The sequence below is a fragment of the Eumetopias jubatus genome, unplaced genomic scaffold (genome assembly GCF_037043125.1).
Source record: "Eumetopias jubatus isolate StellerSeaLion01/CBP00866 unplaced genomic scaffold, mEumJub1_p1.0 scaffold_12, whole genome shotgun sequence".
Classification (NCBI taxonomy): Eukaryota; Metazoa; Chordata; class Mammalia; order Carnivora; family Otariidae; genus Eumetopias; species Eumetopias jubatus.
This window is the reverse complement of record NW_028274818.1, coordinates 77,712,617-77,739,096: the sequence shown is the minus strand read 5'-3', so window position 1 is coordinate 77,739,096 and position 26,480 is coordinate 77,712,617. Positions and strand designations below refer to the sequence as shown.

General features: G+C 51.5%; 3 protein-coding genes across 17 annotated transcripts in view; 2 read left to right on the top strand and 1 right to left on the bottom strand.

The window, feature by feature from the left end:
- Positions 1-15,507, top strand: part of TVP23A (trans-golgi network vesicle protein 23 homolog A) — a 48,326-nt gene extending 32,819 nt beyond the window's left edge. For 2 of the 7 annotated variants that reach the window (XM_028117652.2, XM_088017368.1), the window contains 7 exons: positions 2,616-2,760; positions 3,247-3,336; positions 3,573-3,701; positions 4,772-4,900; positions 5,571-5,630; positions 13,224-14,016; positions 14,657-15,507. In XM_028117652.2, coding sequence (XP_027973453.1) covers positions 2,616-2,760; positions 3,247-3,336; positions 3,573-3,701; positions 4,772-4,900; positions 5,571-5,630 — 553 coding nt within the window. In that variant the 3' untranslated portion in view covers positions 13,224-14,016; positions 14,657-15,507. Of the gene's footprint in view, positions 1-873; positions 2,761-3,246; positions 3,337-3,572; positions 4,496-4,771; positions 4,901-5,570; positions 5,631-6,915; positions 7,140-13,223; positions 14,017-14,656 lie in introns of those variants that run through there. The other 5 variants (XM_088017364.1, XM_088017367.1, XM_088017366.1 and 2 more) reach the window with 5 other exon arrangements.
- NUBP1 (NUBP iron-sulfur cluster assembly factor 1, cytosolic) lies at positions 1,294-26,418 on the bottom strand. Of its 9 annotated transcripts, XM_088017359.1 has the most exons (13): positions 26,371-26,418; positions 26,188-26,292; positions 24,248-24,381; positions 17,695-17,763; positions 15,312-15,344; positions 14,634-14,724; positions 13,843-13,997; positions 11,038-11,148; positions 10,664-10,766; positions 7,847-7,930; positions 7,153-7,308; positions 6,618-7,036; positions 1,294-1,976 (listed from the first exon to the last, which is right to left on the bottom strand). In XM_088017359.1, exons 1-11 carry the CDS (start codon positions 26,387-26,389, stop codon positions 7,250-7,252), a joined length of 963 nt encoding a protein of 320 aa, XP_087873485.1. In that variant the 5' UTR covers positions 26,390-26,418; the 3' UTR covers positions 1,294-1,976; positions 6,618-7,036; positions 7,153-7,249. The 9 variants fall into 9 exon arrangements, with proteins under 9 accessions (XP_087873485.1, XP_087873484.1, XP_087873486.1 ...); XM_088017358.1 differs by having other exon boundaries at positions 6,618-7,308; XM_088017360.1 differs by lacking the exon at positions 6,618-7,036.
- TEKT5 (tektin 5) overlaps positions 26,193-26,480 on the top strand; it is a 49,433-nt gene continuing 49,145 nt past the window's right edge. Inside the window, exon 1 of the mRNA XM_028117645.2 lies at positions 26,193-26,480. The gene's annotated coding sequence lies outside the window, so the exon portion shown is untranslated.

Sequence of the window (26,480 nt, the reverse complement as noted above, 5' to 3'; positions counted from 1 at the left end):
AATTTCGCAGCTGGCCTCCTTGGAGGTGGATCAGTTTCGAGTGACTGAGGGCTGAGGTAAGCTTGTCACGGTCCCTGAGCTCGGTCTGGGTTTCGGGCACTTTCTATGTGCCACCTTCACTTGATCTTTTAATAGTGAGGAAGTGGCCACTGTCAGCATTCCCGTTTTACAGAAGTGGAGACTGAGGTGTCCAGGGGCTGTGCAGCTGAGGGCGGGCCGCAGAGCTGCTCTGAGGTTGGCACCAGGACTTGAATGCTGGCCATCTGGCACCTCTGGCCTGGTTGCCTCTCCTGGGTGCCTGGGAGGCTGGAGTTGGAAGCCAGTGGCTTTGGGAGGTGGAGGGGACTGTCAGTGCGTGTGTGTGTTCTGTGGCCTCAGAGGTGACAGAGCCCAGGGGGATGGAGGACCCCATGGCAGGGAAGGGTGGACAGGTGTAAGCCATGGCCTTCACAACTCTCAAAACCAGGAAACTGGTCTGAGAGCACTTGAGTGTTGGCAGGGGCCACAGGCTGGGCAAACTCCAGAGGTGGACTGGAGGAGGGTTTGGCAGGTGGCCCAGAGGACGGCCTGCATCAAACGGGATGAAAGCAGTAGAGTGCCCTCGGCATCCTTTTCTACTTCGGCTTTGTCTGAGTAATGATAGTAGCCATGGTAATGGTACTTTCCATTACAAGTTAAGGACATCACTTAACTGGGACCCAACTAAGCAGAACCTTCCAACGATGGGAATTTCTCTGCATTTTATTTTAGGAAACCACAGCCGAAAAAAATTGGGTGGGCAGGGCATTTATTCAAATGCATTAACTTCCAGGTTTTACCCTGGAACAGTGGCCATGTGGGTTTCGTACAAGTCTATACTTTTCTACAATACAGACCCAATGACAAGGCTCGACGCAACAAATAACTGGCCGAGAAACTTAAATGCCAGGTGCTGTTGGGGACATAAAATGATCTCCAATATGGCTTCTGCCCTCAAAGAATTTTCGGTTACTGTATAGAGGACTCCTTCATGTTCAGGGCGAAGAGGTAAGATTGTATTGAGACATTTAGTTAAAAGATCCTCAGGAAGATTTAAGGTTAAAAGGGTATAAGAGAAGGGGTGCCCGGGTGGCTCAGTTGATGGAGTGTCATACTCTTGGTTTCAGCTCAGGTCTTGATCTCAGCGTCATGGGATGGAGCTCCATGTTGGGCTCCACGCTCAGCAGGGAGTCTGCTTGAGATCCCCTGTGCCCCCCAACCCTGCCACCATGGGTGCACTCTCTCTCAAAGAAAACAAAACAAAACAATAAAACGTAATAGCAAACATTTATTTAAAAACGAGGGTATGAGAGACCCCAAGGGTATAATCTTCGGGAACATTCCAGATGTGGAGGGTGTACGGGATCATGTCTGACTCTTCAGGGCCGGGTCCATGTCCCAGGCTCGCTTGTGCAAGGCTGCCTGGAGAGCGCAGCATCTGAAAGGCACAGGTGAGAAGCGTTGTGGCAGATAGCTGGGGTTTTGGCACTGCTCCTTCTTCGTTTGGAACATCAGGAGTAGATGCAAAGGTCACTATAAATCTTGCTTCCGAGTCCGTCCTGTGCCCTTGAGAGTCAGAACCGCACAATTCCCTAGGAGTCCAGTTTGCTTTCCCTGCACGGTCCTTCCTCGGGAGGACGTGCGGGTCCCCCCCGATGCAGCTCCAGGTCTGCTGGCTACCTCTCTGAGCACCCGAGGGGTTGCCAGGTGGAGGCTTGTGAACCAGCATGAACCACAGCCTGCGCTATTTTATTAGCATTATTAGTCACTGTCACGTAAAAACATCTTCCTGTCGCAACTCTGAATTTCTGGCTTCTCATGCAAACAGCGGGTCTGGCAGTCCTGGGTGAGGCGGCCCGTCCCTTCTGCCTCTCCCTCTCAGCGCTGGCTGGTGCTTTCATTGCCATCTGCCACCTGGTTTGCACCGTGGCTTTCTCCATCTGAGTTCTACCTGTGCTCTACCAAAGTGGATTCCAAAGAGAAAACAGAATGGCATGAGGATTTTCTACCTGGCCCGTGTGTCTCCCCGCCCCCATCACCTGCCGGACCCCTCTGGGCATGTGTTCTCTCTGCTCTGGATAGGTGGGCAGCCCTTGTGCTCGAGCTAGCCTTGGCTCTCTGGTCTTTCTAGACTTTTCTTTAAAGCAACTGATGTGGGATGAGTCATGATTTCCCTCTATCCAGGAACATGGGTTCCCCAGTGACACGAGATTCTGCACCTGTGGGCTGCAGGCAGCCTGCTCAGTTACTGGCGGAATAACCCAACCTTTTATCTTAAGGAACTGGTCCTATCACTACCAGGTGGGAAGGCAGTGACCACTGTCCTGTTTCACTTCAAAGGTGGCCGAGTTTCGGAGGGGGCCCATGATATTTGGAATCAAATGCGGGGAAAGTACTGGATTCTTCGAGGGCAAAGATGCTGGTATGATAATTACTGTTTCAGGACTTCTGATTTGCTGACGTTCTCAGACCTGCCGCCTGATGGAGCGGGGCTTGAAGTGCCCAGGGCAGAGCGTGGGGAGTCAGAACCCATACAGTGAGTCCAGTGCTTGTGCTCTTGGCCTCTGCAGTGAGGGGGCTTCTGGGTTCTTCCTTAGGCACCCGCTGGCCACCTTTTTCCACCTGTTTTTCCGGGTGAGTGCCATCGTCACCTATGTGTGCTGCGATTGGTTCAGCAGAAGCTTTGTGGGCTGCTTTGTCACCGTGCTCCTCCTCCTGTCCTTTGACTTCTGGTCTGTGAAGGTAAGGCCCCCTCACTCGTGACGCCATCGCTTGTGAACACACGAGGGCTGTGGTCACTGAGGTTCCCGAGGCACGTGGCTGATTGGGGCCAAAAGGTACTTTTCTTTGAAACTGCAGATCCATACGTAGGAATACTGAGCCAACATCACTTAAACATTAAGAGTTAGAAAATGGTCCTGGTTCTCAGCTGCCGTGGTTGCAGATAATGTGTCTCATGAGGGTGGCAACTCCCGACAGCTTGGATTTTTTTTTTGGCTAAAATTTGCATATATTTAAAATACATACTGCTACACATTGTTTGGGGGGTGTGCATGTGTGCACGGGGTCGGGAAGTCACTGGTTAAGGTAAGCTTAGTTCAGCTTACCTCTCCTGCTCCCAGGACAAGTTCAGCACAAATTGGTGACTTTTATTTTGGTCATCGGTGAAAAGATAATGACTTTATTTCCCTCTGGTGTGTTTACAGTCCTTCTGTCCATTTTCCCCAGAATGTAACCGGGAGACTCATGGTGGGCCTCCGCTGGTGGAACCAGATAGATGAAGATGGGAAAAGCCACTGGATTTTTGAAGCCAGAAAGGTATTGTCCATTACGAGTCAAACTCGAACCAGGAAAACGGCTGTGGAAAGTCTTCAGGGGTCCCTTCTGGGCTTTGTGCAGATTGGATTCCCGCCTAGGACTGAGCCCACGGCTGCGGGGGCACCACCAAAACTAGCGGGTAGCAGAAGTCCGCGGATGAGAAGCCAAGAGGACCGCGGGCTGCTCTGCGACCGTCTTTACTCATTTTGAACACGGACTCTTTCTCCCTTTAATAGGCCTCTCCGAATCAGATCGCTGCCACAGAGGCTGAAGCTCGCATCTTCTGGCTCGGCCTCATCATCTGCCCGCTCATTTGGATCGTGTTCTTCTTTAGCACCCTATTCTCCTTGAAGCTCAAGTGGCTGGTAAGGCGATGCCCTGACTCGGATGGTGCTTTGCCATCTGCACAGACCAGGGTTGCAGGAGTGGGTTTTTTTTATCTGTCCGTTGATTTGAGACCGCTTTGCTGAGGTCGTTGACATACCATAAGAGTCCACCCATTTAGCACGTGCAGTGCAGGGGGCTTCTAGTATGTTCAATGTGTGGTCGTCACCACAGCCCATTTTAGAATATTTTCAGCAACCCCAAAAGGAGCCCTGTACCCCCTAGCCATCACCACCTCCAGCGCCTGGCATACTCCCTCCTTCTGTTCCAACACTCACCTATTCTAGACATTGCCTGTAACTGGAATTCTTAAGTGAAAGAAGATTACAAACGATCACACTATACACCGAATTTCAAGGTTCATCTGTGTTGTAGCATTTATCAGTTCTTTTTTTAATGGCTGCGTAATATTCCATCCTACGGACATGCTGTATTGTTTATCCATTCATCCGCTGATGGACATTTGGATGTATCTTTTAGACTCCTATGAAGGATGCTGAGAGGAGGTGTAAGCAAAATCATGTGATATCCTACCGTAGAATGTTTCTAAATAGGAATAAGCAAGCTTGAGGTCTGAAGTTTTATTTTACAGGTTTTAAGTACACTCGAGACCCAGCATGGAGCCTAACGCAGGGCTCAAACTCATGACCCTGAGATCAAAACCTGAACTGAGACCAAGAGTTGGATGCTCAACTCACTGTGCCACCCAGGCGCCCCTATTTATTACTCTAATTGCTGTGATCTGGCTGCTTCAGTGAGAAAACATCCACAGATGGTATAAGTAGCAGCATAATCAAAAGTGGGGGCCCCATGCATCAGCTCTGGGACTTGGGGCAACTGTCCTTTCTCTGGGTTTCTTCCCTCCCTACAAAATGGGATAATGGTACCACCCTCTTGGGTTGTTGCTGACTAAAAGGTGTCTGTGATTATCTGAGTGCTCAAGAAAGGTTGGCTGTTACCAGGTACAGGCCAGAGCCACTGCTATGTAGTTTGGGAGGAAAATTTCAATACGTGCTCTTAGAAGAACGACCTTTGCTTTGTCTGCGTGCAGGCCCTTGTGATAGCTGGGATTTCTCTCCAAGCCGCTAACCTGTATGGCTACATCCTTTGTAAAATGGGAGGTGAGAGTGACATCAGCAAAGTCACAGCCCGTTTTCTGTCCCAGACAGTGTTCCAGACGGTGAGTTACTGAGCTCTTACTCCTGGACCCCTGTGCTCCAGATGCTTTAAGTGTAGGTGGCCTACTGGCAAATGCGATTTTAACGTTTTCCCTATCAGCTAGGCTGCCAGGGTCAGTGTTGTGTGTTTGTGTGTTAAAAGAGGCACAACGTAAAATAGACCACTTTAACCATTTTTAAACTAGTCAGTGGTGTTAAATATACTCGCGCTTTCATGCAACCATCACCACCGTCCCTCACCATACTTTCTCATCACCCCAAACTGAGATTCTGTCCCCATGACACAATAACTCCTGGTCTCCCCTCCCCAGCCTCCCACCATCTATTTTGCTCTATGAATCGGACTCTTCTAGGGCCCTCACATAAGTGGAATCCTACAGTATTGGTCCTTTCGTGATTGCCACTGTTAGTTTTGAGTTAAAAACTGCAGCATTAAGTACTATACCCACAGAATTCTTTTAACCTAGCATTTATTTCTAGAAGTGTGAGATCTTTTCAATTTGACGGTTTGAGCCATCTTAAAATTTAAACAGTACTACCTTATGCCAAGACATTGAGCAATGAGCCCTGTGGGCTTTCGGTTACGTTGTGAGTTTGCTCTGGCCCTTGCATCAGCAGAATCAGGCCCCTCTTGTGTGAGGACAAAGCCACAGTTGACTTTTCTCCTTGTAGGCCAGCCCAAGCAACTTCCAGAAGCCTGGCCTCGAGGGGCTGGAGATTCACAAGCATTAGGTGAGCGGCGGGATGGGGGGGGGGGGTCGGGGCTCAGCTGTGCCAGTGGACCAGGGCGCACGGCGGGGTGGGAGCCAGCTGGGGGGCCTGGGCACGGGGCCCTCCCAGGGCTTCCTGGCCCCCTCCTCCCATGGAACATGTGCAAATTCAACCATGGGTGCAGGCACAAAGAGAGGGGGAAGGAAAGGAGGGGAGGGTAAGGAAAGGAGAGGAGGGGAGGGGAGGGAAAGGAGGGGAGGGGAAGGAGGGGAGGGGAGGGGAAGGAGGGGAGGGGAGGGGAAGGAGGGGAGGGGAGGGGAAGGAGGGGAGGGGAGGGGAAGGAGGGGAGGGGAGGGGAAGGAGGGGAGGGGAAGGAGGGGAGGGGAGGGGAAGGAGGGGAGGGGAGGGGAAGGAGGGGAGGGGAGGGGAAGGAGGGGAGGGGAAGGAGGGGAGGGGAGGGGAAGGAGGGGAGGGGAGGGGAGGGGAAGGAGGGGAGGGGAGGGGAGGGGAAGGAGGGGAGGGGAGGGGAAGGAGGGGAGGGGAGGGGAGGGGAAGGAGGGGAGGGGAGGGGAAGGAGGGGAGGGGAAGGAGGGGAGGGGAGGGGAGGGGAAGGAGGGGAGGGGAGGGGAGGGGAAGGAGGGGAGGGGAGGGGAGGGGAAGGAGGGGAGGGGAGGGGAGGGGAAGGAGGGGAGGGGAGGGGAAGGAGGGGAGGGGAGGGGAGGGGAGGGGAAGGAGGGGGGAGGGGAAGGAGGGGGGGAGGGGAAGGGAGGGGAGGGGGGAGGGGAAGGGAGGGGAGGGGGGAGGGGAGGGAGGGGAGGGGGGAGGGGAGGGAGGGGAGGGGGGAGGGGAGGGAGGGGAGGGGGGAGGGGAGGGAGGGGAGGGGGGAGGGGAGGGGAAGGGAGGGGAGGGGAAGGGAGGGGAGGGGAAGGGAGGGGAAGGAGACCGAGAACCAAGGGATTTGCCCATTCTTCCATGGATGCCCGGAGGGAGCTGGAAAACGGGAATTACCTCTTCCCTCAGTTGTCCGTTCCTGTGCATATCCAGGCCATGAAGAGAATTCTAGAGTTTACATCGGTCTCTTTAATTTAAAAAAACCCTATAAAAGGTCTTGTAGGACATTGGCAATGACTGGACAGTGAACACATACTAGTTCATGGGGCACGCGCACAGACCCCCTGTTCTGTTTACATCGGTGATTTAAGGGCTTTCTGGGGCCATCTTCATTTTCCCCTCAATCTAAAGCAGTGGCATTTGGACCATGTTATTCGAAACCATGACTGTGGGTTTTGCAATGGTTCGTTTTTAGGCGTCTCTTCTGAGGCCACAGTGGCTGAAGCAAGAGGTTCGGTCCTTAAGCTTCCAGCAGAGAAGAATTCCCTGACCAACAGGCTGTTGGTTTTCCGGAAAGCAAGCCTTGAGGGAGAGGTCTGAGGAGACATTTTTATTCTTAAGACAGCATGTTTGTAAAGAATGCCTTTATATATGTTGAAAAGTGTAAATACTACAATTAAAGTGTCTCTGCAAAAATGACTTCACACCCTACCAGAATCTGGTCCCTTTCTGCCCGAGACCCCCACGTTGTCCCCAGGCTGCTCAGGCTGAGTTGCACGTGCAGCTTGCGTCTCAAATGCTCTCGTGTTTCAGGAACTGAGGAAGTGCTCTTCTTTTGGCTGATGGTGACCACAGAACTCCTGAATTCCTGGAACATGAGACAACACAGCCACAGTGGTGTGCCCGTTTCTCAGGCAGCCCTGCCTCTGTTGGCGAGAGCCGAATCGCCTCATGGCTGAACTCAAATGGTCCTGTTTCTGCCAATGCCCTGACTCTTCGAAAGTGCACAGCTGGAGAGCTTACATCAGCCCATTCCACAGATCCAGAAGCCCAGGAATGCTGCTATCTGCCCTGGACACCATTTTCCTGGGCAAAAGGAACTTGGCACAGACCAAAAGCCTATAGCTTTAATGACTGCCCCCATCCCAGCTGCCTTAAAATCCAGGCCCCAGGGGGCCAATGACCAGCACATTCAGGCTTGCACATGGTGTTCCCTCCATCCCCCCAACCACTTTCTCAAAGATGCCTGGCTTCCTGGGCTGAGGGGTCATCCCAGCCCCCACGAGCATGACTCTCCACCCAAGGCGAATGGCAGTGACCCTGATGACCCACAAAGGGCTCTAAGGGGGATCTTCACACCCAGCCAGGCAGCACTCTGAATTCACGGGACTCACGCACACACGTACTTTGAATGATACTTCTGTAGGCCAAAGTGGCTGGAGAATCCGGTGCGTCCATCAAAAAAGACTGTCCTTTGTCGCAACTCTTACCTTAGAGAAATGAAAAAAAAAAAAAAATCCACAAAGAAAACGGGCAAGGTGAACTAGGGGCTCTTTTGGACCTGTGACATTAAGAACTTGAGCGTCCCCCCTCACTTGTAGTGAAAAGCAAAGCGGAGGACACACACCAGATAAATGGGAATATAAATACACCCGTGCAAGGAGACTGCCTGGGCAGAGCCCCCATCCGCCTGCTCTGCACTCCTGCAGAAGTTCTGCTCCTCCCAGCTGCTCCCCAACCTCAGGTGGGCCCTGGTAAGGGCTGCTGCCCCCTGGGACAGGGAAACCGATGGACGGAAGGAGCCAGCAGGAGGGGCTGGCAGAGGTGGAGCCCAAACGAGCCCAAGCTACCCTGGGAATGTGCTGGACTAGGGCTGGGAAGTCCCAGGTCCCAGAGCAGTCACCTAATGGGCAGTGTGTACCGATTTTCACAGCCCTGGCTGGGCCCCCTTTGCTCTGTGTTCCAAGAACAGGCATTATGGTCTGAAGAGCTTGTTTTTGAGGCTTTCTGGAGCTCCTCTGGTGTCGTCTCCACCACTCCCCTCCAGTTACTACCCGCTCCTACAGATGAGGCCATCAGGGTGTGGCGCCTCCAGCTGGCGGTGCAAGAGCAGGGCTCTGAGGCAGGGGCTGTGGGGCCGGGGCGGGGCTGAGAATCACAGTGCCAGAGAGGCAGCACCTCCTTTTGCCGTGGAGTTCCCAGCGTGGCCTGGAGTGTGTGCCTTCACACCTTCCTGTCCGTTCCCAGGAATCTGCCTTTGCTCCCACTGGACAAAAAGAGCCTGGGGGGGGGGCGGGGTGTCACAGTGACCTCACAGCTTTGTCCTCCTTCCCAGCAGAGGACAGCGCTAACCACCCTGCTCTAATGCTTGCTGGCCTCGTGATTTCAGCTACAAGTGAGGCTCGAGGCCCCGTAACTTGTCACACAGGCCTGCCCACTAGAAGGCACTTCATTCTCTGAGCTTGGGACTGCGCAGCAGCTGTATTCGGGGCCCTCTGCTTTGCTAGCATCTACTGTAAAGTGCTCAGAACTTGGCTTCGTGAAAAACGGCCCGAAAAAGAAAAGCCTGGCTGAAGCTGGAGCCAGGCAGAAAGGCACACACCTCCCCCTTCCTCTCTCCTTCCATTCTCTGCCAGGCATCACCCTAACCTCTTGCCCGCCACTCCTGCCCTAGGGACCTGGACGCAGGCAGTGGCACAGGTGGAGGCTGACGGCAGCGAGAGTGCCAGGAGGCCACGGCCCACCCACCCACTCGCATGCACCCCTGCCGTCTACCTGCCCTGAGGGCCTCTGAGCAGGAGACGCTTGCTCCCGCACCTGCAGGGTGCGGGGAAACTCAGCACCACGTCTGGTCAGTGCCAACAGAGTCACCTTCCTGGGTGTCTGTACCCCCGCTAAGAAGCAGCTGGAGTTTTCCGGGTCGCATGGGGGAAAGCACAGAGCAGGGTGGGGTTTCGGAGTGGGGGGTCTCGGGACCCGCTCCTGGGTGCCAGGGTTCTCCGAGCAGGCACTCGGTACCCGCGCGGCCCCTCAAGACTGTGCCCTCCACACCATGCTCTGGGCCCCTCCTCTCTACATGCCCCAGTCTCACCTGGAAGGGCACCTCCCACGACATTCCTGAACGTGCTGACAAACCCAAGGCCTCCCCTGCCTTGAGACCCAGCATGCGAGGGGGAACCTGGCCCCCCTCCTAACACTGCCTCCCGTGTTCACTGCTTCTCAGCCATGTCCCCATCTGCTAGATGGCTCGGACATCTGCCACCTTTCTCCCCACTCATCAAATCCTGTCACCTTCCCGCACATGTGTGTCCCTCTTCCACCACCCCCCGTGCCCTAGGCTTACTCCCTGCACTCCCCTACAGGGCCACCTGAAGGCCTCCCTTTCAGTACTCACCCTCATGCCCTTAAGTCTCCGTCTCTCATACCCTAACCCCTGAAGGCCCAGCTCCCAGGCTTGGCTGCACAGCCGCCCGTACCTGGGCCCGAGCCTGCCTTACAGCCTTCCCCCCAGGCTTCCCTCAGGCCCAGGCCCCTCTGCTAACGCTATGCCCCACCACTGTGCGCATCACAGGCACAGCAAACTTAAGCTAAGTCTGACTCTACCTCAGGGAAACAAAAACTTGGAGGCAGGTGTCATTTAAAGGTGACCCAACCATGCCACTTGGCAAGCTGATACTGGAAAGTGAATACCGGATGGGGATGGGGTCCACCACCACCCCCTTCAGTCTTGCTGCTGCTCATGGAGTGTCTGGAAGGGACCCAGGGGACTCTGGTACTAAAAGGGGAACATTTTTCATGCCATGGGGCCCCTATAGGCAGGCCAATGCCCTCGTCTAGTGCTGAGAGAGACAGGGCTGTCTGGACTTCCCGGGAGGCAGGATGTCCTCCTAAGGGGTGTTCGAGGCTAATTCTGTTCATGACTTTCACCTCAGAACCTAATTCCTGTCTGAGCACGTCCCTGACCAGTCTTCACCCCCACCTTGCAGGCCCCACCCCGCCACCCTCCTCACACGGAGGTCTGCTCACTCCCATGGCGACATGCCCTCGCAGTTGATGGTTTCTCTTGGCTGGAGGGGAGCTCCGGAGTGGGGGCTCTTCGTCTGCTTCCCCCCCCCACCCCACCCCCCACCACCCCCGTCCAGAGTCATGCCCGTGGCGGTTGAGCAGGGTGTGAAGGCCCCACCTGGCAACGGACAGTCGGGACGGCGTTGAGACTCACCCACCTATGTGTGGATCCAGAGGCACTTTTCCGAGGAGCGGGATCTTCAGATCCTGGCACATGACCTCTGCACCCCCTGTTGTTGGTGGGAATATCTGAGATTCTTTCTGAGAAGCAAATTAAAAGGGAGAATTAGGATTTTGTTTCAGATTCATTAAAAATGGACCACATTTTTAAGCAACTTAAAAAATGGCTGTCGAAATGTGAAACATTAACCACTAGATGAATTTTCATTAACTCAGCAACAGACATTTTTGTGACTGCACTTCCCAAAACGACAGAGAAAAAGCAGCAATAGTGTCGCCGAGACCCCTTTCCAGGCCTTCTTCCTCCACAGAAGGGACCGCTTAGCTGAGCCATGGGCGGCTGCGTTCCCACCTTGCACTTCGGGCAGATGAAGACACTCATGTTCTCCACCACTCCGATGATGGGCAGCTTCACCTTGTGGCAGAAGTTGATCTCTTTCCGGACATCCTGGAGGGACACCTCCTATCAAGGTTCAAAAGACCATTTGTTTCAAAGTCAAAGTGGAAGAAAGAATGTTTGCGTGGTTGCAGGGATGGCTGGTGCGATGCAGTGGGTTCACCAGCATAAAGCCTTAGAGACGTACCAAGTTCTCTCTCTAGTGCCAACCATGTGCTGAGACCTGTTCTAGGGGCTACTTCCCCCCACATCCTAAAAGGATAAACCTGAATGGCCAAATGGCAAACTTACAATGAATACACAGAAAAATGACTTTTACAACATCCCCATGTTCTATTTTCTCATCAATATACACCAAGCCAAACTGTGCCGTATGTTCAAGATCAGCGGGACAGCAAAGTATGGCCTGCGGGTCCCGTCTGGATGTTTTTGTGTTAAGACTTATTCATGGGGGCGGGGAGAGAAAGCGGGGGGTGGGGTGGGTGAGGGGGAGAGTCTCAGGCAGATTCACACCCAGCACGGAGCCTTATGCAGGGCTTGATCTCCTGACTGGAGATCGTGACCTGAACCGAAACCTAGAGTTGGACGCTTAACTGACTGAGCCACACAGGCGACCTCATCTGTTTTTCTAAAGAAACTTCTGGACACAGCCCCGCCCGGCCCTCTGTATATTATCACTGGCTGCTTTTGTCCTACAGTGGTACAAGTGTTTGCGACAGAGGCCGTGTGGTTCACAAAACCTAAAATTCTATCTGGCCCGTTATACAAAAAGTTCGCTAATCTCTGATCTAGACTATTATGAATGAAAACAACTTGATGGACAAGAAAATAAGGAATGTTGCCACATTTAGATCAAATTCACTTGTGAACTCCAAAAGCGCCTTCGACAGTAAGTAGCGTATCATCCTGGCTTGGTACCCTCTCTACTTCTCCCCGGGTCATGGGATCACAGACACACAATTCCTAGCCTGCTGTTGTCAAGTACGGTCACACCCCACACTTGTGTGCTCCCCTAGCCTCGGTGGCCCTGACACTCCTGGGCTCCCAAAGGTTCAAGGCTTCGAGTCGCCTCTTTCTCCTGACACACACATTTGGTTCTCGGTCCCTTTGAGACTGAGGTACAGACAAAAAGGCATTTAGCTAGAAAATAAGCTGGTGTCAACCGGTATTAGTCTCTGCATCTCACTGCACCTCTACGGTTCTCTCCTTAATGGTCAAGTAAAGCCCCTGCTTTGTCAAAAAGGACCCCCAAAAGAGAGCCGCCTGCCTCTGCCAGTGGCTGGGAAGGGCTCTGAGAAGGTGGGTGACCGTGTTTAAGTCACACTCTCCAGAGACGTTCCACACGAAGAATACCAAATGCAGGACATCCTCCCACGGCTTCCTGGAGAAAGGCCAGCATCTGCTCAGTCTGTTTCCCTCTTGAACCCAAAGGGGACACCATGCTCGCTTTCACAGTAAAATGTGGCTTTGGAGAGGCCACCTTTGTGCCAACTGGATTTTTGTTGTCTCTTAATAGATGACTTTAGAGTGGTTTTATGTTCACAGCAAAACTGAACAGAAAGAGTTCCCGTGTGCCCCTTGCCCCCCTACCCATAAACCTCCCCACTATCAACATCCCACATCACAGTGCTCCGTTCCAAATAGATTCTTTTCCTTTTAGGTAATTTGTTCGCGACCTGCCCCTGACAGTACTGCTGGTTTAGAGCGGGGCCCACTCAGTAAAAATTCAAAAACATTGTTAAGAATAAGTCCATCTTCACTACCACCCCCTGGGCCAGGTGCTCCCCACTCTCGCCACTTAAGTAGTGTCCTGCCCTTCCATGTGCCCCCAAGACCCTCTCCACAGGGCACCAGAGTGATGTCACACACACACCCCGTCATAGCACTCCCCAACCCGGGCACCTTCACGTGGCGCACGGTGCCTCTCACACGTTGCTGGAGCCCCGTGTGTGCCTCGTGTCCGGCACCCACCTTCCTCCATGAGCCACACAGGCCGTGAGGGAGAACTGGCCTGTTGCTTCCCTGGTGCCTGGCACGGGGCCCACGCAGAGCTGGTACTCTGCAAAGGTTTGGTGAAACACGAGGGGTGGTATGGACTGATTCACGGACAGACTGAAGCCTCCTTTGTTGTGCTTTCTTAGGAGTGGAGAAGAATATCGTGGCAAAAGGTACAACTGAAAAGAGTAATCTACTGCTTTCTTGGCAACGATAATAAAGCCCGTTGCAGACCGGACTGCGTTTGCTCACTGGTGGATTCGCTCCAGAGGACACTCCTGTGCTCTCCTCAGTTTGGGTTCAGCACAGCCTCTAGGTGACTGGTACAGGAGCTGGGCATTGCTGAAGGAGGAGCAAGGACTGCAGCGGCTTATCCAGAAATTGGTCTATACCCCAGGCCAGCTTGCTGGGAAACTGGACGAGGTGCACGGAAGCAGCACGCAGGTTGCGTGAGCACAGTAAGGGTGACGTGACCACAAGGGACAAGCCAGATTGGAATGGCACCAGGGGTCTTGCTGGCTTTGTGAAGGACATATGGAAGGCAATTATGAGCCACTCCTACTTTCACCTGTGGACATAAATAACAGTGGAATGCTTACCTGTGAACAGCAAATGCCTGGACCAAACATAAAGCTTTTAACAAAGTTTCTGGGGATCCACACTGAGGGCTGTTGGAGCACATGTTCCAGGAGCTGCTTCGAGAAACGGGCCTCAAGGCTGGACGCGGCCAAGTTTGGAGCCAGCTCCCCTGGGGCGCTTGCTCACCTGAGGGGTGGTGATTATCACAGCCCCATCGATGTGTGCCGCCGACAGGTACTGGACGGCCGACAGGTGTTCGTCCGACGTGCCAGGCGGGGTATCCACGATGAGGTAGTCCACCTCTCCCCAGTCCACGTCACGAAGGAACTGCTTGATCATGCCTGGAGAGAACGCACACAGGTAAGCCGCTGAGACCTTTTCTCTCTTCCTTATCTACAAGCTACAGAGGCACTTTGTGATCTTCACGTACACCTGCCCTGTGGTCTAAATCAGGGGTGTCATGATGGGGGTGTGGGTGCCACTGACATCTAGTGGCTAGAGGCCAGGGGTGCTGCCAACATCCTGCAATGTGGAGCGCAGTCCACCCCACCCCTAACAAAGAATTATTTGGCCCCAAAAGGCAGTAGTGCAAAGGCTGAGGAACCCTGCCCTATAAAGGACACTTCTGCACGGTTACCTGAAGCCTCCATGCCCAACCAACCTGCTAGGATTTCACCTCACACACTTCCTGGACATAAATAAGCTATTATAAAACCACAGTAAAAACAATTTCAGGGTTACCTAAGTTTCAAATACAGAAACAATCGCAGTAGACATAAAACAATTTCTATCAGCTCTCTATTTTTATTAGCTCTCTTCAAACAGCCAAGACAGAGGCAACCAGATGCTTAACCATGATCCTCTGCAAAGCCCAGCAGAGGACTACTGCCATCCTGATGGGACAGGCTGAAAAGGAAACCTAAAGCAGTTCTGCTCTTGGAAGATCGTGCTCACAGAGAAAAAGCAGAGTGGCAAACCATTTTTCTTTGGTCCCCTCCAGATAACGGCGTCGTCAGGACTGCTGAGCAGGAAACCCACTGACATCACCCCCAGATTGTCTTCCACGAACTGGAGGATGAAGCCAAGAACACTTAAAACCACAGCACATAGCACTTCCTTGTCATTTATCGGAGCTCAGACTGACAAAACCATTTTGAGAACAAAGTGACCGTGTGATCTCTGGGCCTATTCATTCTTTGAATCCACAAATCATTTCGGGGGAAGAAGGGTTACTGTACTGGGGGACCGGAACGAGGTACCCCGGGGCCATATGGTGCAGTGCGGGAACCAGGGCAGCAGTCCCTCACGTGGCTGGCAAACGGTGGCCCCTTGGGCCAAACCCCAGGTTTTCTATAAAGTTTTACTGGAATACAGCCCCGGTCATTCATTTACATACTACGACTTTCACGCTATAATGGTGGATAGTGTATGGCCCATACACTGAAAATACGTACTATCTGACCCTTTACAGAAACGGTCTGCCAATCCCTGACCTTACCTGTGTTCCCTGAGCCTAGAAGAATGCCCCCAACAATACTCGATGATGGATCAACAGTTGGACTGAGGAAGGTGCTGCCAGCCCAAACCATATCCGTTCTCAACACATGACCCAGGGCACACTGCCCTGCAAATAAGGCAAAGGTGTGAAAACTCACCACCGGAGACCAGCCCGAGCCACTCTGGTGAACCTGTGACAACACGAACACCGACATTCACTGGTTAGAAATGAGGCACCGTAGGCGTACTTCTCACCCACAAAGGTTTACAGATTAGGAAGACAGTTTTAGAAAATACAATTCATTGTCTTAAATGCCACCCATTCAATTCTTACTAGAGAGTGAGCAGCTAGGGGTGAGGCAGTGGGTAAAAGAAGCTGTATTTCCTACCCCCTCCCGACCCCCAGGTTGTGTTATTTTGAAACTGCTTAGATCCAGACAGGGAACCAAGCTTGGCTGAGTTCACATATAATTTGGGGTGTAAGGTAGGTTTTAAGTGGGACAGGACTTGGGGGGTGGGGGCGTTGCCGAGGAAATGCAGGCCACCTCTGCAACTCCAGGAGTAAAAGGGGTTTGCTTCACTAAACAGGTGGCCCAGAACCTGCCCCGTCCGCGGCCTGAGTGTCCGTGCTGGTCTGCTGCACCCCCCAGAAGGAGGGGGCCAATAGGAAGCTCATGGGGCCACCTCGAGATTCAGACTCTCTCCTTCCAGCAGGTGTTCAGTAATAACCAGCATTCCACTCTGCACCGCCTTCTCATCGTGAGACGAGAACTGACTCAACTTCCAACTACACATCAGTCTTAGCAAGTGGGCTTTAGAGCAACCTAGTGGCTGAAACAAAAAGCCCGTTTTCTTGCAGTCTTACTTTTTTAAACAGCTCTGTGGAGACCTGATTCATATACCACACCAGTCTCCTGTTCAAAGCGTACACATCACTGGCTTCTGGGATATTCTTAGAGCTGGGCACCCAGCAGTTTGAGAACATTTTCATCACTCCAGGAAGCCACTCTGCGCCCCGTGACGGTCATGCCCAATCCTTACACATCCTCCCGCCCCAGATGACCCCCATCTCCTATCTCCACAGATGTGTCTGTTCTGGACACTTCCCAGAAATGCAACCCTAGAATATGTTGTCTTGGGTGACTGGCTTTAAGGTCTTTCCCATTTTTAGGTACTTTTTAGATTCCAATACAGGTGACGTGCAATGCCGCATCCATTTCAGAAGTTCTACAGCGACTCAACAATTCCAAGCCTGAGTCTGTGCTCATCGCCACAGCTTTATGCTTAACCGTCTGCACCTAGTTCACCCAGCTCTTAATGTAACCACTACCCTTCGTTCCTAGTTAAACTCATTCTCCATGGTAGCAGGCTTGAAAGAGGGATAAAGGAAATGACCCGTGGTGTAGAAGAAAATAGCACAACTTCTGTTCTCTCGCCACGTAAAAATGTCGGTGTTTATAGGACGCTCACGCAAGGGTGCAGTCAGGGCTAGCTGGACAGTGCTTACAGGTAAGCAGGTGCTCGGCCACGCTGCGGGCGCCTGCTACACCTCTCGTTCCCGGTGGGTGCGTGCGCAGGCGGGCGCCCTGCAGCTCTGCCTCCACCCTGGACGGCGTCGCACCCTTCGCAGCCCCCTCGGCGCCTATCCCAAGCCCTGAGCAGCGTCCACAGGCTGGCCTGCATGCTTCTGGCTACTGTCCAGCCACCCTCCCTTTGTCCCTCCGCCACTAGTCATTGTTTGGAGTACACGCCGGCTTCGGCGCTCCTGCACTTGCTCCCGTGGCCCAGAAGGCTCTTCACCCGCTCTCCACAGCATGGTGCCCTTGACCACACCCTGGCTCGCCCTGTCCCCTTACCCAGCTTTCATTTTCTACTATCAGCTGCCGCCTCCCACCAGGGCCGGGGGCTTGATCTGCCTCCTGCACCACTGTACCCCAGCACCCAGCAGGGCTCGGCAATGACGTAATGAACGAACCCATGTGACACCCTGGGAACATCCTAGCCCCCCAGCCTTGTTTCAGTGCACTGACTTTGAGCGGGACCCTTTCTGGGACAGTTTCTTGCCACCCGGGGGGGGGGGGAGGGGGACCGGCACCTGCACGGACTGCTGTGGTGCTGTGGCCCTGTCCCCACCCGTCACTCTGCCACCTCACAGTCTCAGTTCCCCAGGGGTGACAACAAGGGCAAAAACATTCCCTGTTTCCAGGGTACAGACCCCTAGCAAGAACTGGTCTAGCTTTCCGAGGCAGTGCGAAGTTTCCGTGTCCTACTTCTGCATTTTACTTGCTGTTTCCCTTCCCCTCTAAGAAGGCACTGAAACTGATGCTTGTCAAATGACGTGGGTGCACTTTATATCCAGTCCCAACCCCCCAAGCTCACGGTGGTCGTTGAGGCAGACAGACAGACTGGTGAACGTTCACCTGGTTTCAGCACGGCTGCGCAAAAACGCATGGCTCTGCTGACCCCTTTGTGTGGGAGTAGTATCTGGTGCTAGGGTGTGCCGTGAGAATACTTTCCTGCGGTTCCTACTGTCATTATTACCTGTTCTCCTTCCAGTCCCATTATCTTGGGAATTGATGGCCCACATATATCAATGTCCAGAAGAGCGACCTGGGAAACAAGAAGAGACCAGAACAGTGACTTGACTGAATGTACAATCTTTCAGATATGCACCACTGGGAGGGAAAGAGGGTTCTTGAGGAAACAAGGAAGGGGAGAAGATGGAAGAAATGGAGTCAAGCAAGGACCGAGAGGAATCTTGGGGGAGTTCCAACATGTATCTTCCAGGCCATGGCCACACAGTCTCAGACTCCTAAAGAGCTTGGCAGAGCACAGCAACACCACGGCTTTCCACACTCATCCCCTATGTCTGGCCTAACTCTGGGGTGATCTTCCAGACCCGGCGTGAGGTCCCTTAAAGATTCAGGTCCAGCCACCATTCACTCGGCCTTTACCACTTGCCTGAGGGGTGGGTATCATCATCCTGGCTTTATAGAAGAGGAAATGGAGGTTGGAGAGGCCCAAGGACTCGTTCAGGAAGCAAGCAGCAGAGCCAGGACATAATCTGAAGCCCGGTGACTCCAACACCAGGGCTCTTTCCACTACCCCATGGGGCCTGCAGAGGAGGGCCAGAGTGCAACCTCCTACTGGGCTCTGCCCGAGCCCCACTGTGCTGTGATCCTGAAGGTTAATGACGGAAGGTTCCTGAAAGAAGTCTAGAAAAGCTCTTTGCTAGTGATCTGTGCAACCTCCAATCACTCCTTCCACCCCAAACATCCTGCTTTCTCGGTGTGATAAATGAGGTCTGAGACAGTCTTCAGGAACCCTCTGAAGAGAAGAGTTAATACTCATCTTGAAAGCTCAAATATCAAGCATCCAAAGTGCAGCACGTCTGGGTAACTTTTTAACTTGCCCTAAATTGGTTTCTTGCTTCTCTCTTCACTGCTCCCTGCAAACCCCTACCTCTTGCTTCCTCACACCCGTGATCAGGAAAACTTTTCATCCTCAGATCAGCCGCTTGCCTCCCCCGCCCTCTGCTGGACCACCTGAAGAATGCAACAGAAGGATACTCAGGCTGACAACCTGACTTCCTTCGCCTTCTTGACACACAAGGCTGGTGTGTGTTAATGATCCACAGACATTTTACCTCAGAGCCTCACGACTCGGAAAACTACACCATTATTATAACCCTAACGGACTTAACAGTGCTCTCAGTTTCTAGCCACTCCGTCTCCGTGCCCTTTCTGTCGGGGACAATTTGTTTCTAGGAACTATGCTCAACCAAGGGGGTGAATCTTGAGGGAACCGATGCAGGAAACAAATCACGGGCACTCACTCCCGTGGTGGTACCCAAAAAGGCTATGACAAGTCCCTGTTATGCAGACCTCCGAGGGGCCCTGCATCCTGTCCCTTTCAGGCTTCCTGTTGAACCTGTCACTACCTTAATATCCATCCAACTGGATTCCCTTTCTGCTCAGACCAGAGAACCCAAGCAGAGAGAAATGTGCCTGAGTAAATCTTACCAGGGCCTCTGTGGAAGGTGCCAGGAACCTGACAAACAGGCTCTGCCACACCTCTCTCCCAGCCAGGGAGTCGTGGAAAAGGGTGTTGTCAGGATCCAAAACTTTCCCATACTCAACACCCCCAAACTTCCCCTTAAGAAGTAGTCCTGGGAGGCGAGCTCTAGTCCTGACTCTTGGCACTCCAAGGCTGGGTCACCTCATACAAATTGCTTCTGTCGGAGCTTCTGTCAAACAAGTGTTCGGGAGATCATCAGGCCCCTTCCGGCTCCAAGGTTTATCAGCCCCAGAGATGGGCCTCAGAAACTTCAGTCCGGAAGGCCCTAGAGCAGACCTGTTAGTGCTATAGCTCGCCTTTCAGATCACAAGGCAAGACGACCCACGGGTCACTTGTGGGAGCAGGTGACCCTGCCGTGGAAAAACAGCATGTGAGTCTGTGGTGTCTCCCAGCTCAGGTGTAACTATCAAGGCTCCTGCCCCCTTTACCACAACTCACACACCCCCAGCCTGCCCGTCATTAATCAGGGGGGTGGTTCCCAATTCTGCTCCCTCTTGGCTCACGCCCTTTGCTAACGAGCTGCTGGACAGCTGCCTGCCTTGAGCGTTAACACAGAATAGCCCTGCTCAGAGTTAGGGATGAGCTTCCATCAGACAGCAGACAGAAAAGGGACCAGGCATTTCCCTCAATTTAGGCAAGGAAGGAGTGTGTGCTACTTGAGATCAATCAACCAGGCAGACTCAAGAGTCTACTGTCTGTCAATATCCCGCACCCTTTGGACACAGGGGCACTTTCAGTCATGAGTAGGATCTGTGAGGAAATACTTTCCTAAGTGCGGACTTCTTTTTTTTGTAAGCCATCATGTGTTCTTCAGTACACATGAAATAATACAGGGATGTTCAGAGTCCTCAGTGAGGAAAGTAACTGTACAATAGTCATAGTTCTTCATTTTAAATCTGTTTTCATAAATATTTAAAATATTTCCTAGGTTCTTATCACATACGAACTTCTCTAGCCGTATTTCCACACTGAATGGCACGTTTTCCTTTAGTTGCGAAGTCCAGGCAACTACTTCACAATAGAATTATATTGCGCCATCATACATAAATAGCTCCCTCTTCCCAGTGGTTACTTGCATCTGGCCTGGTTAGAGCCCATCTTCAGTGAGCTGTTTAAGCAACAAAACAGAGGAACGCAGGGGAAGGGAGGGAAATAAGAGAAGATGAAATCAGAAAGGGAGGCTCTTAACTCTAGGAAACAAACCGAAGGTTGCTGGAGGGACGGTGGCTGGGGGCATGTTACTGGGCGATGGGCACTAAGGAGGCCATTTCATGTAATGAGCACTGGTGCTGTACGCAACTGATGAATCACTAAATTCTACCCTGAAACTAGTAATACACTAGGATTTTATATTTAAAAAAAAATTCACGTGCACACATACACAAAATAAAATGTGCCCGACAGCTTCCAAAAGCAAAGAGCATTCTGGATGATATGAATACTCTCTCAGAGAAACAATCAGTTTTCGGCCAACTGGCCAATGCACATTTGAGCCTCAAAGGGCAGGAGACTGTTGATTAACCGAAGGAAAAATAAACAAGTGGACTCTGAACCTGCTCAGCACTGTACTCGGTGGGGGTGGGCTACAAACCCGGCACTACAGCAGAAATAATCACCACCTCTCCCCCACGTTCCAGTAAGTGGATAACGTACCAGTGACTGCTATCACAGCCCTTTATCGAGCACTTACTACACATCAGACACCATGCTAAGCATTTTACATTTACGTGCATTACCTCACTTGCTCCTGACTCTCATCTTACAGGGCAAACTGAGGCAGAGAGCCGGGTAACCTGCCCAAGGTCACAGAAGTGGCGTGGGTGAACTGGGATGTGAACCTGGGCAGTCTCTCTCCAAAGCCTGTCTTCCCGGCCACCAGGCTAGACCGTACCCACCACCATGCCCCAAATGCTCAGCCGGAGCTCCGACCACCCCTCTTCTCCGAAGGGGTGAGGCCCTGCTTCTTCCACTGTCCCAACTACGCCCGCCTTTGTCCCCTCGCACTTGTTCCACCCACTGCCCTGATCGGGGTGCTCGTCGCTGCTCACGGAGACACGGACACCATCTCCCGACTGGCGTCCTGTCCCCTCTAATGATACCCAATCACACACTCAGCTGTCATTGTGATGTTCCTAAAGCCATGCTCAAACCCTGCCTCTATGCATGCCAAATGTCTTACCAGGTCACTCAAAGCCTCCCCGCTCTGGCTCAGCCTCTGCCTTGGTCCCCTTCACTGGAGGAGCGCCACCAGACTGCCTGCCATACACACATTCCATCCGTCCCCACCACAGTCCAGAGGCCGCCTTCCCTAAGCCCAGGTGTCCCTCACAAGCTTCTCACCCTTGTCCCAAATCCCTAGAGCACATCTTCGATGGTGGATACCAGATTTCAGAGAAGCCCACCTCAGCCACTGGCAGGCCGGCAGGAACAGCTCCAGCATTCTAAAATGATCAGAACAGAAATGAGGAATAAGGGAGAATTCAGAGCCTGGGTGAGAGAGAGAAAAGCCAACCATTACGGATCACCAAGTTCAGCCTCTTCACTCTCAAGAAGGCTGGGGCTTGGCCCAGGTCTGTCTTCCTTCACAGATGCACTTCCGCAGCCAGCACCAGTGTTTCTGGTGCTACAGACCAAACCAGGGGCCAGTAAACTACAACCTGGGGCCAAACCCAGCCTGCTACCTGTTTTTGTACAGCCCATGAGGTAAGAATAGTTATTACATTTTTAGAAGGCTGAGGGGGGGAATCAAAAAAAGTCTATTTCATGATGTAAAAATTCTATGAAATTCAAATATCAGTGACAATAAAATTGTTAGAGAGGGCACATTCTGCGTGGAGCACCGGGTGTTATGCACAAACAATGAATCATGGAACACTACAACAAAAACTAATGACGTAATGTATGGTGATTAACATAACAATAAAAAATTTAAAAAAATTGTTAGAACACAGCCAAGTTTGTTTGTGTACAGACTGTCTATGGCTGCTTTCCTGTTTGAGGGCACGACTAAACAGTTGCCAAACTGTAGGGCCAGCAAAACCTAAAATATTCACCATCTGGCTCTTCACACACAAAGTCTGCCCAGCCCTGAAACAAACTCTAATTTCTTAATCCAGACATTTGAGAACTGTATTCCTGGAGTTCCTGGATACTGGCGAGGTGTCTCATCTCAGTGTCCTGAGCACATGTAAGAATGGTGGGCTAGATCCTCTGCGCACTGTAGCTGGCTTTTTTGTGGAGAAAAATCAAGCCTTACGTTAAGATCTTATGGTGCTATTTCACGCTTACGTGAAATGGTTTACCTACTACAGGTATACAACACTGAAATTTATCCAGCTTTTAGAGTTTCAAAATATAACGGGCAATATGCGACAGTTTTGAAATTTCAGTACTAGATTAAATGTACCTTTACAGCCCCATTTAGCACTTTTTTTTTAAACAGAAGTGAAGGGCCATTTATCAGTTAGAAAAGAAATCTGAACTGAATATCAACCCTTGTATATAAAAATAACTAAGTATCAGAAACGCCTAAGAAAATTAATGCTCAGAAATAAGTCAGTGTATGAAGAAGGCATGACGACCATGGGAAGAACTCAAATGAGAAGAAACAGCATGAACACAACACAACTGTTTGCCTATGTTACGCAGAACTCCTCTGCATGCCCTGAACGGCGTCCTGAGACACAAGAGGACAGTTAGTTGGCAATTCCCATCCAGAGAGCAGCAGGCTCTCTAACCCAGGCCACGCACAGCGCCAGCACACAAGTCCTCAGCCAGGTCTCTCGATTCAGGGGTCAACCCACAGGATAGCTGGATTCTAAGAGAATGCGTGCTGCTCTAGCAGTTCTGATGTGTAAGCATTTTTTTCCATTGGAATTTTGAATAAAATTTCATTTTGGAAGAAAACAAAGACGGAATGTGTTCTGTGTTTTAAAAAAAATTAGAAACCGCAGTATTCATGGTTTTATCAGGTATCAAGTGGTAATCAAAGTGAATACTGGGATCACTTTTCTAAGGTCAATGCAAAATTATCATGAGTCCCATGAACAGCCCAATGTATTTTTAAAATCACAGGTACTGTAAATTTCCATTCGAGTTTTGTGATAGAAAGTATTTTTTTCTTCCTCATCATACCATACTTTTCATTAAAGCCGAAATCCAGAGAGCAGTTGGATTTTTACTGGGCAATTGGAGTTTTCATGCTCACGTGTATACTTGGGCACCAGTGAGTGGCCCAGTTCAGGGGTTGGCAAATGTTTTCTTCCTCAAGAGTCAAACAGAAAATACACTTGACCTTTGAACAAGGCGGGGGTGAGGGGCAACCCCTGTACAGTGGAAAATCCATGTACTACTACTGACTCTGCCAAAATTTAACCAGTAATAGCCTGTTGACCAGAAGTCTTATAGTTAACAGTCGATTAGCACATATTTGTGCATTGTTACACACTGTACTTTTATACTACACTAACCTAGAGAAAAAATATTAAGAGAAATTACAAGGAAAAGAAAATACATTTATAGCACTACAAGAAAACCCACATATGAGCGGAACCATGCAGTTCAAACCCATGTTGTTCAAAGGTCAACTGTATTTTAGGCTTTATGAGCAAAATCAAGGATACCATAAAACAATTTAAAAGCAAATGTTTATAGATGTAAAAATCATTCTGAGCTCACAGGCCATAAAAAGGCAAGAGAGGGGCTGAATTTGCCCATGGGCTATAGCTTGCAGGGCTCTGGCCTAGAAACAGGCAGAAAGGGGCTAAGAGAAAGAAGTTTGAACTTAACAAAATGATCAGCATGCCAAGAGAAATGTACACCTGCTGTTCATTTTCATAGCTAGAGAATCTAATGAAACACTTCATTTCACTGCACAGCTGCCATGCGTTTCCTCCTCCTCTCTGCAAGGATCTAGATTCCCAAGAGACCAATTCAACTTAGTCTAAGGAATCAGTTCTCCAGAAATCATCACACACCCTCATATAGGAGCCTCTCCCAGTTTTTCCTAAGGACTCACCTGTGTGTTTTCATCCTCTGCTAGGCCGTGGGCAAGGTGGGCACTGAACGTGCTTTTTCCAACACCACCTTTCCCAGACAACACCAAGATTTTGTGTTTCACGGTCTTCATTTTTTCTTTGATTTCTTCTATGGCTGCAAAGAAAGCAAATCAGGTGATGAAGCCCCTGACTAAATTTCAAGTGTCACTTTTCCAATGGACTAGTAGGAGCTAAATCCTTAGGGCTCTTTCAAGGGACTGTGTGTGAAATACCACCTAGTCAATGACAGCAATAAATACTACAAAGAAAATAAAGCTGTTATCCTCTTCGAAATTTTCTTGTTTATTGGTTTACTTGTCTGCCTCCTCTTCCTAGAACCTAAGCTCCATGAAGATACAGACTGTCTGAAGTGTTCACTGCTATATTCTCAGCTCCAGAAGAGTTTCACACATAGTAATGGTTCCCAACCTGGGGGCAAAATCCGCCTGAGGACATTTTTGGTTGTCACAAGGAAGGGGTGCTACCGGTATGTAGTGGGTAGAGACCACAGGTGCTGCTAAAAGTCTAACAATGAGGGGTGCCTGGGTGGCCCAGTCGGTTAAGTGTTCGATTCTTGGTTTTGGCTCTGGACATGATCTCAGGGTCCTGAGACTGAGACCTTTGCTGGGCTTTGCGCTCCACCCAGCATGGAGTCTGCTGGAGACTGTCTCCCTGTCCCTCTGCCCCTCCCCCTGCTCGTGTTCTCTCGGTCAAATAAACCTTTAAAAAAATGTCTAAGAATGCTCAGGACAGCACCCCACCCCAAAGAATTATCCAGATCCAAATGTCAGTAGTGCCAAGGTTAAGAACCCCTGACAAATAGCAGGCATTTATGAGGACCAGTCACAGATAACTATCACAGATTATACATTTGCTATGCATTCAACATTTCACCTTTCTTCAATTCCTTAAAATACTACTATGAAGTAAATATTCTACCCGCCCCATATTTAAAAAGTAGGTTCCAAGGGGTGTCTGACTCTTGGTTTCTGCTCAGCTCAGATCATGATCTCAGGGTCCTAGAATCAAGCCCCAGGTCTGGCTCTGCACTCCATGGGGTGTCTGCTTGGGATTCTCGTCCTCTCTCCCCTTCTCCTGCTTGTGAGTGCACTCTCTCTCAAATAAATAAAAAATCTTAAGGAAAAAAAAAAAAGTTGGCTCCAAGCCCAATGTGGGGCTTGAACTCATGACCCTGACATCAAGAGTCATATGCTCTGTGGACTGAGCCAGCCAGGGCCCCTCGCCCCATTTTGGATAAGGAAATGGAGGCTCAGAGACCGGAGAAGTCTCGCTCAAGGTCATACTCTTTGCAGGACCCAGGAATCAAACCCTACTCCCTCTTCGAACTCCTTCAGAATTCTCCCGGGCTCCTGCTTTTTAAGATCCTTTTGGTAAATCCCCAGTCCTTCCGACCCTCCGATTTGTCCTTGGTCATACTTAATGCTGCGATGATTTATTTGCTTGCTCACTTGTTTATGGTGGGTCTCCCCTATTAAACTGCAGCTGTATCCCCAGCACAGAGCACTGTGCCCAAGGGAATACGTATTTCTGTTAAATGAATGGGAGAATCAATCCTTTTCAAAATCAAGACAGTTCTGTCCAAAGAATATTCCCGAGCAACCCCCAGTTCAAAGTCTATACCCTGTTTCCTAGGACGACGGCCCCCACCAGACCCGTCAGTCACTGTCACTCAAACCTCTGGCCCCACCCCTCTCCCGGCCCCGCCCTCCTGAGACCGCCTTGGACTCCACACCAGCCAATAGTCCTTCAGGCTCCGCCCCATCCCACTACTTCCCTCTACTCTTCCGGACTTTTCCACAGCCCGCCTCCTCTAGACCCACCCCTCCTAAGAGGCCTCCCGGTCCCACCTCTTCCCGGCTAGCGCCCTTCACTTCCGGCTCAGGCCTTGCCCCTTCCTCACCTGGGTCCGGAGCGGCGCCGGCTCCGGAGGCACAGAGCCGCTGGTTGGGGCAGCCCTGACATGAGGCCCCTCGGCCCGCCTGGGCGCTGCCGGTTCCGGGACAGCCTGCGCGGGCACAAGGTCACAGTTAAAGTGGCTCCTGTCCCTTCAGCCCCGCCACCCACGCCCCCTCCGCGCGCTCACCCTGAGGCACCTCCTCCATTCGGCTGCCTTCGACGTCTCCGCGGTCACCGGAACCTGCCCTTACGTATTTCCGCCTCCAGGCGCCCAATCTGACTCTCCAGCCGCGCGAA

Excerpts from the sequence above, each read along its gene's own strand:
- NUBP1 (XM_088017358.1), bottom strand. Across the intron at positions 17,764-24,247 it reads CAGAGGATGAAAACACACAG|GTCGCTCTTCTGGACATTGA; the intron begins GTGAGTCCTTAG and ends CTTGTTTCCCAG. Across the intron at positions 7,309-7,846 it reads CTACAGAAGTATCATTCAAA|GAATTCAGGAGTTCTGTGGT; the intron begins GTACGTGTGTGC and ends CTCATGTTCCAG.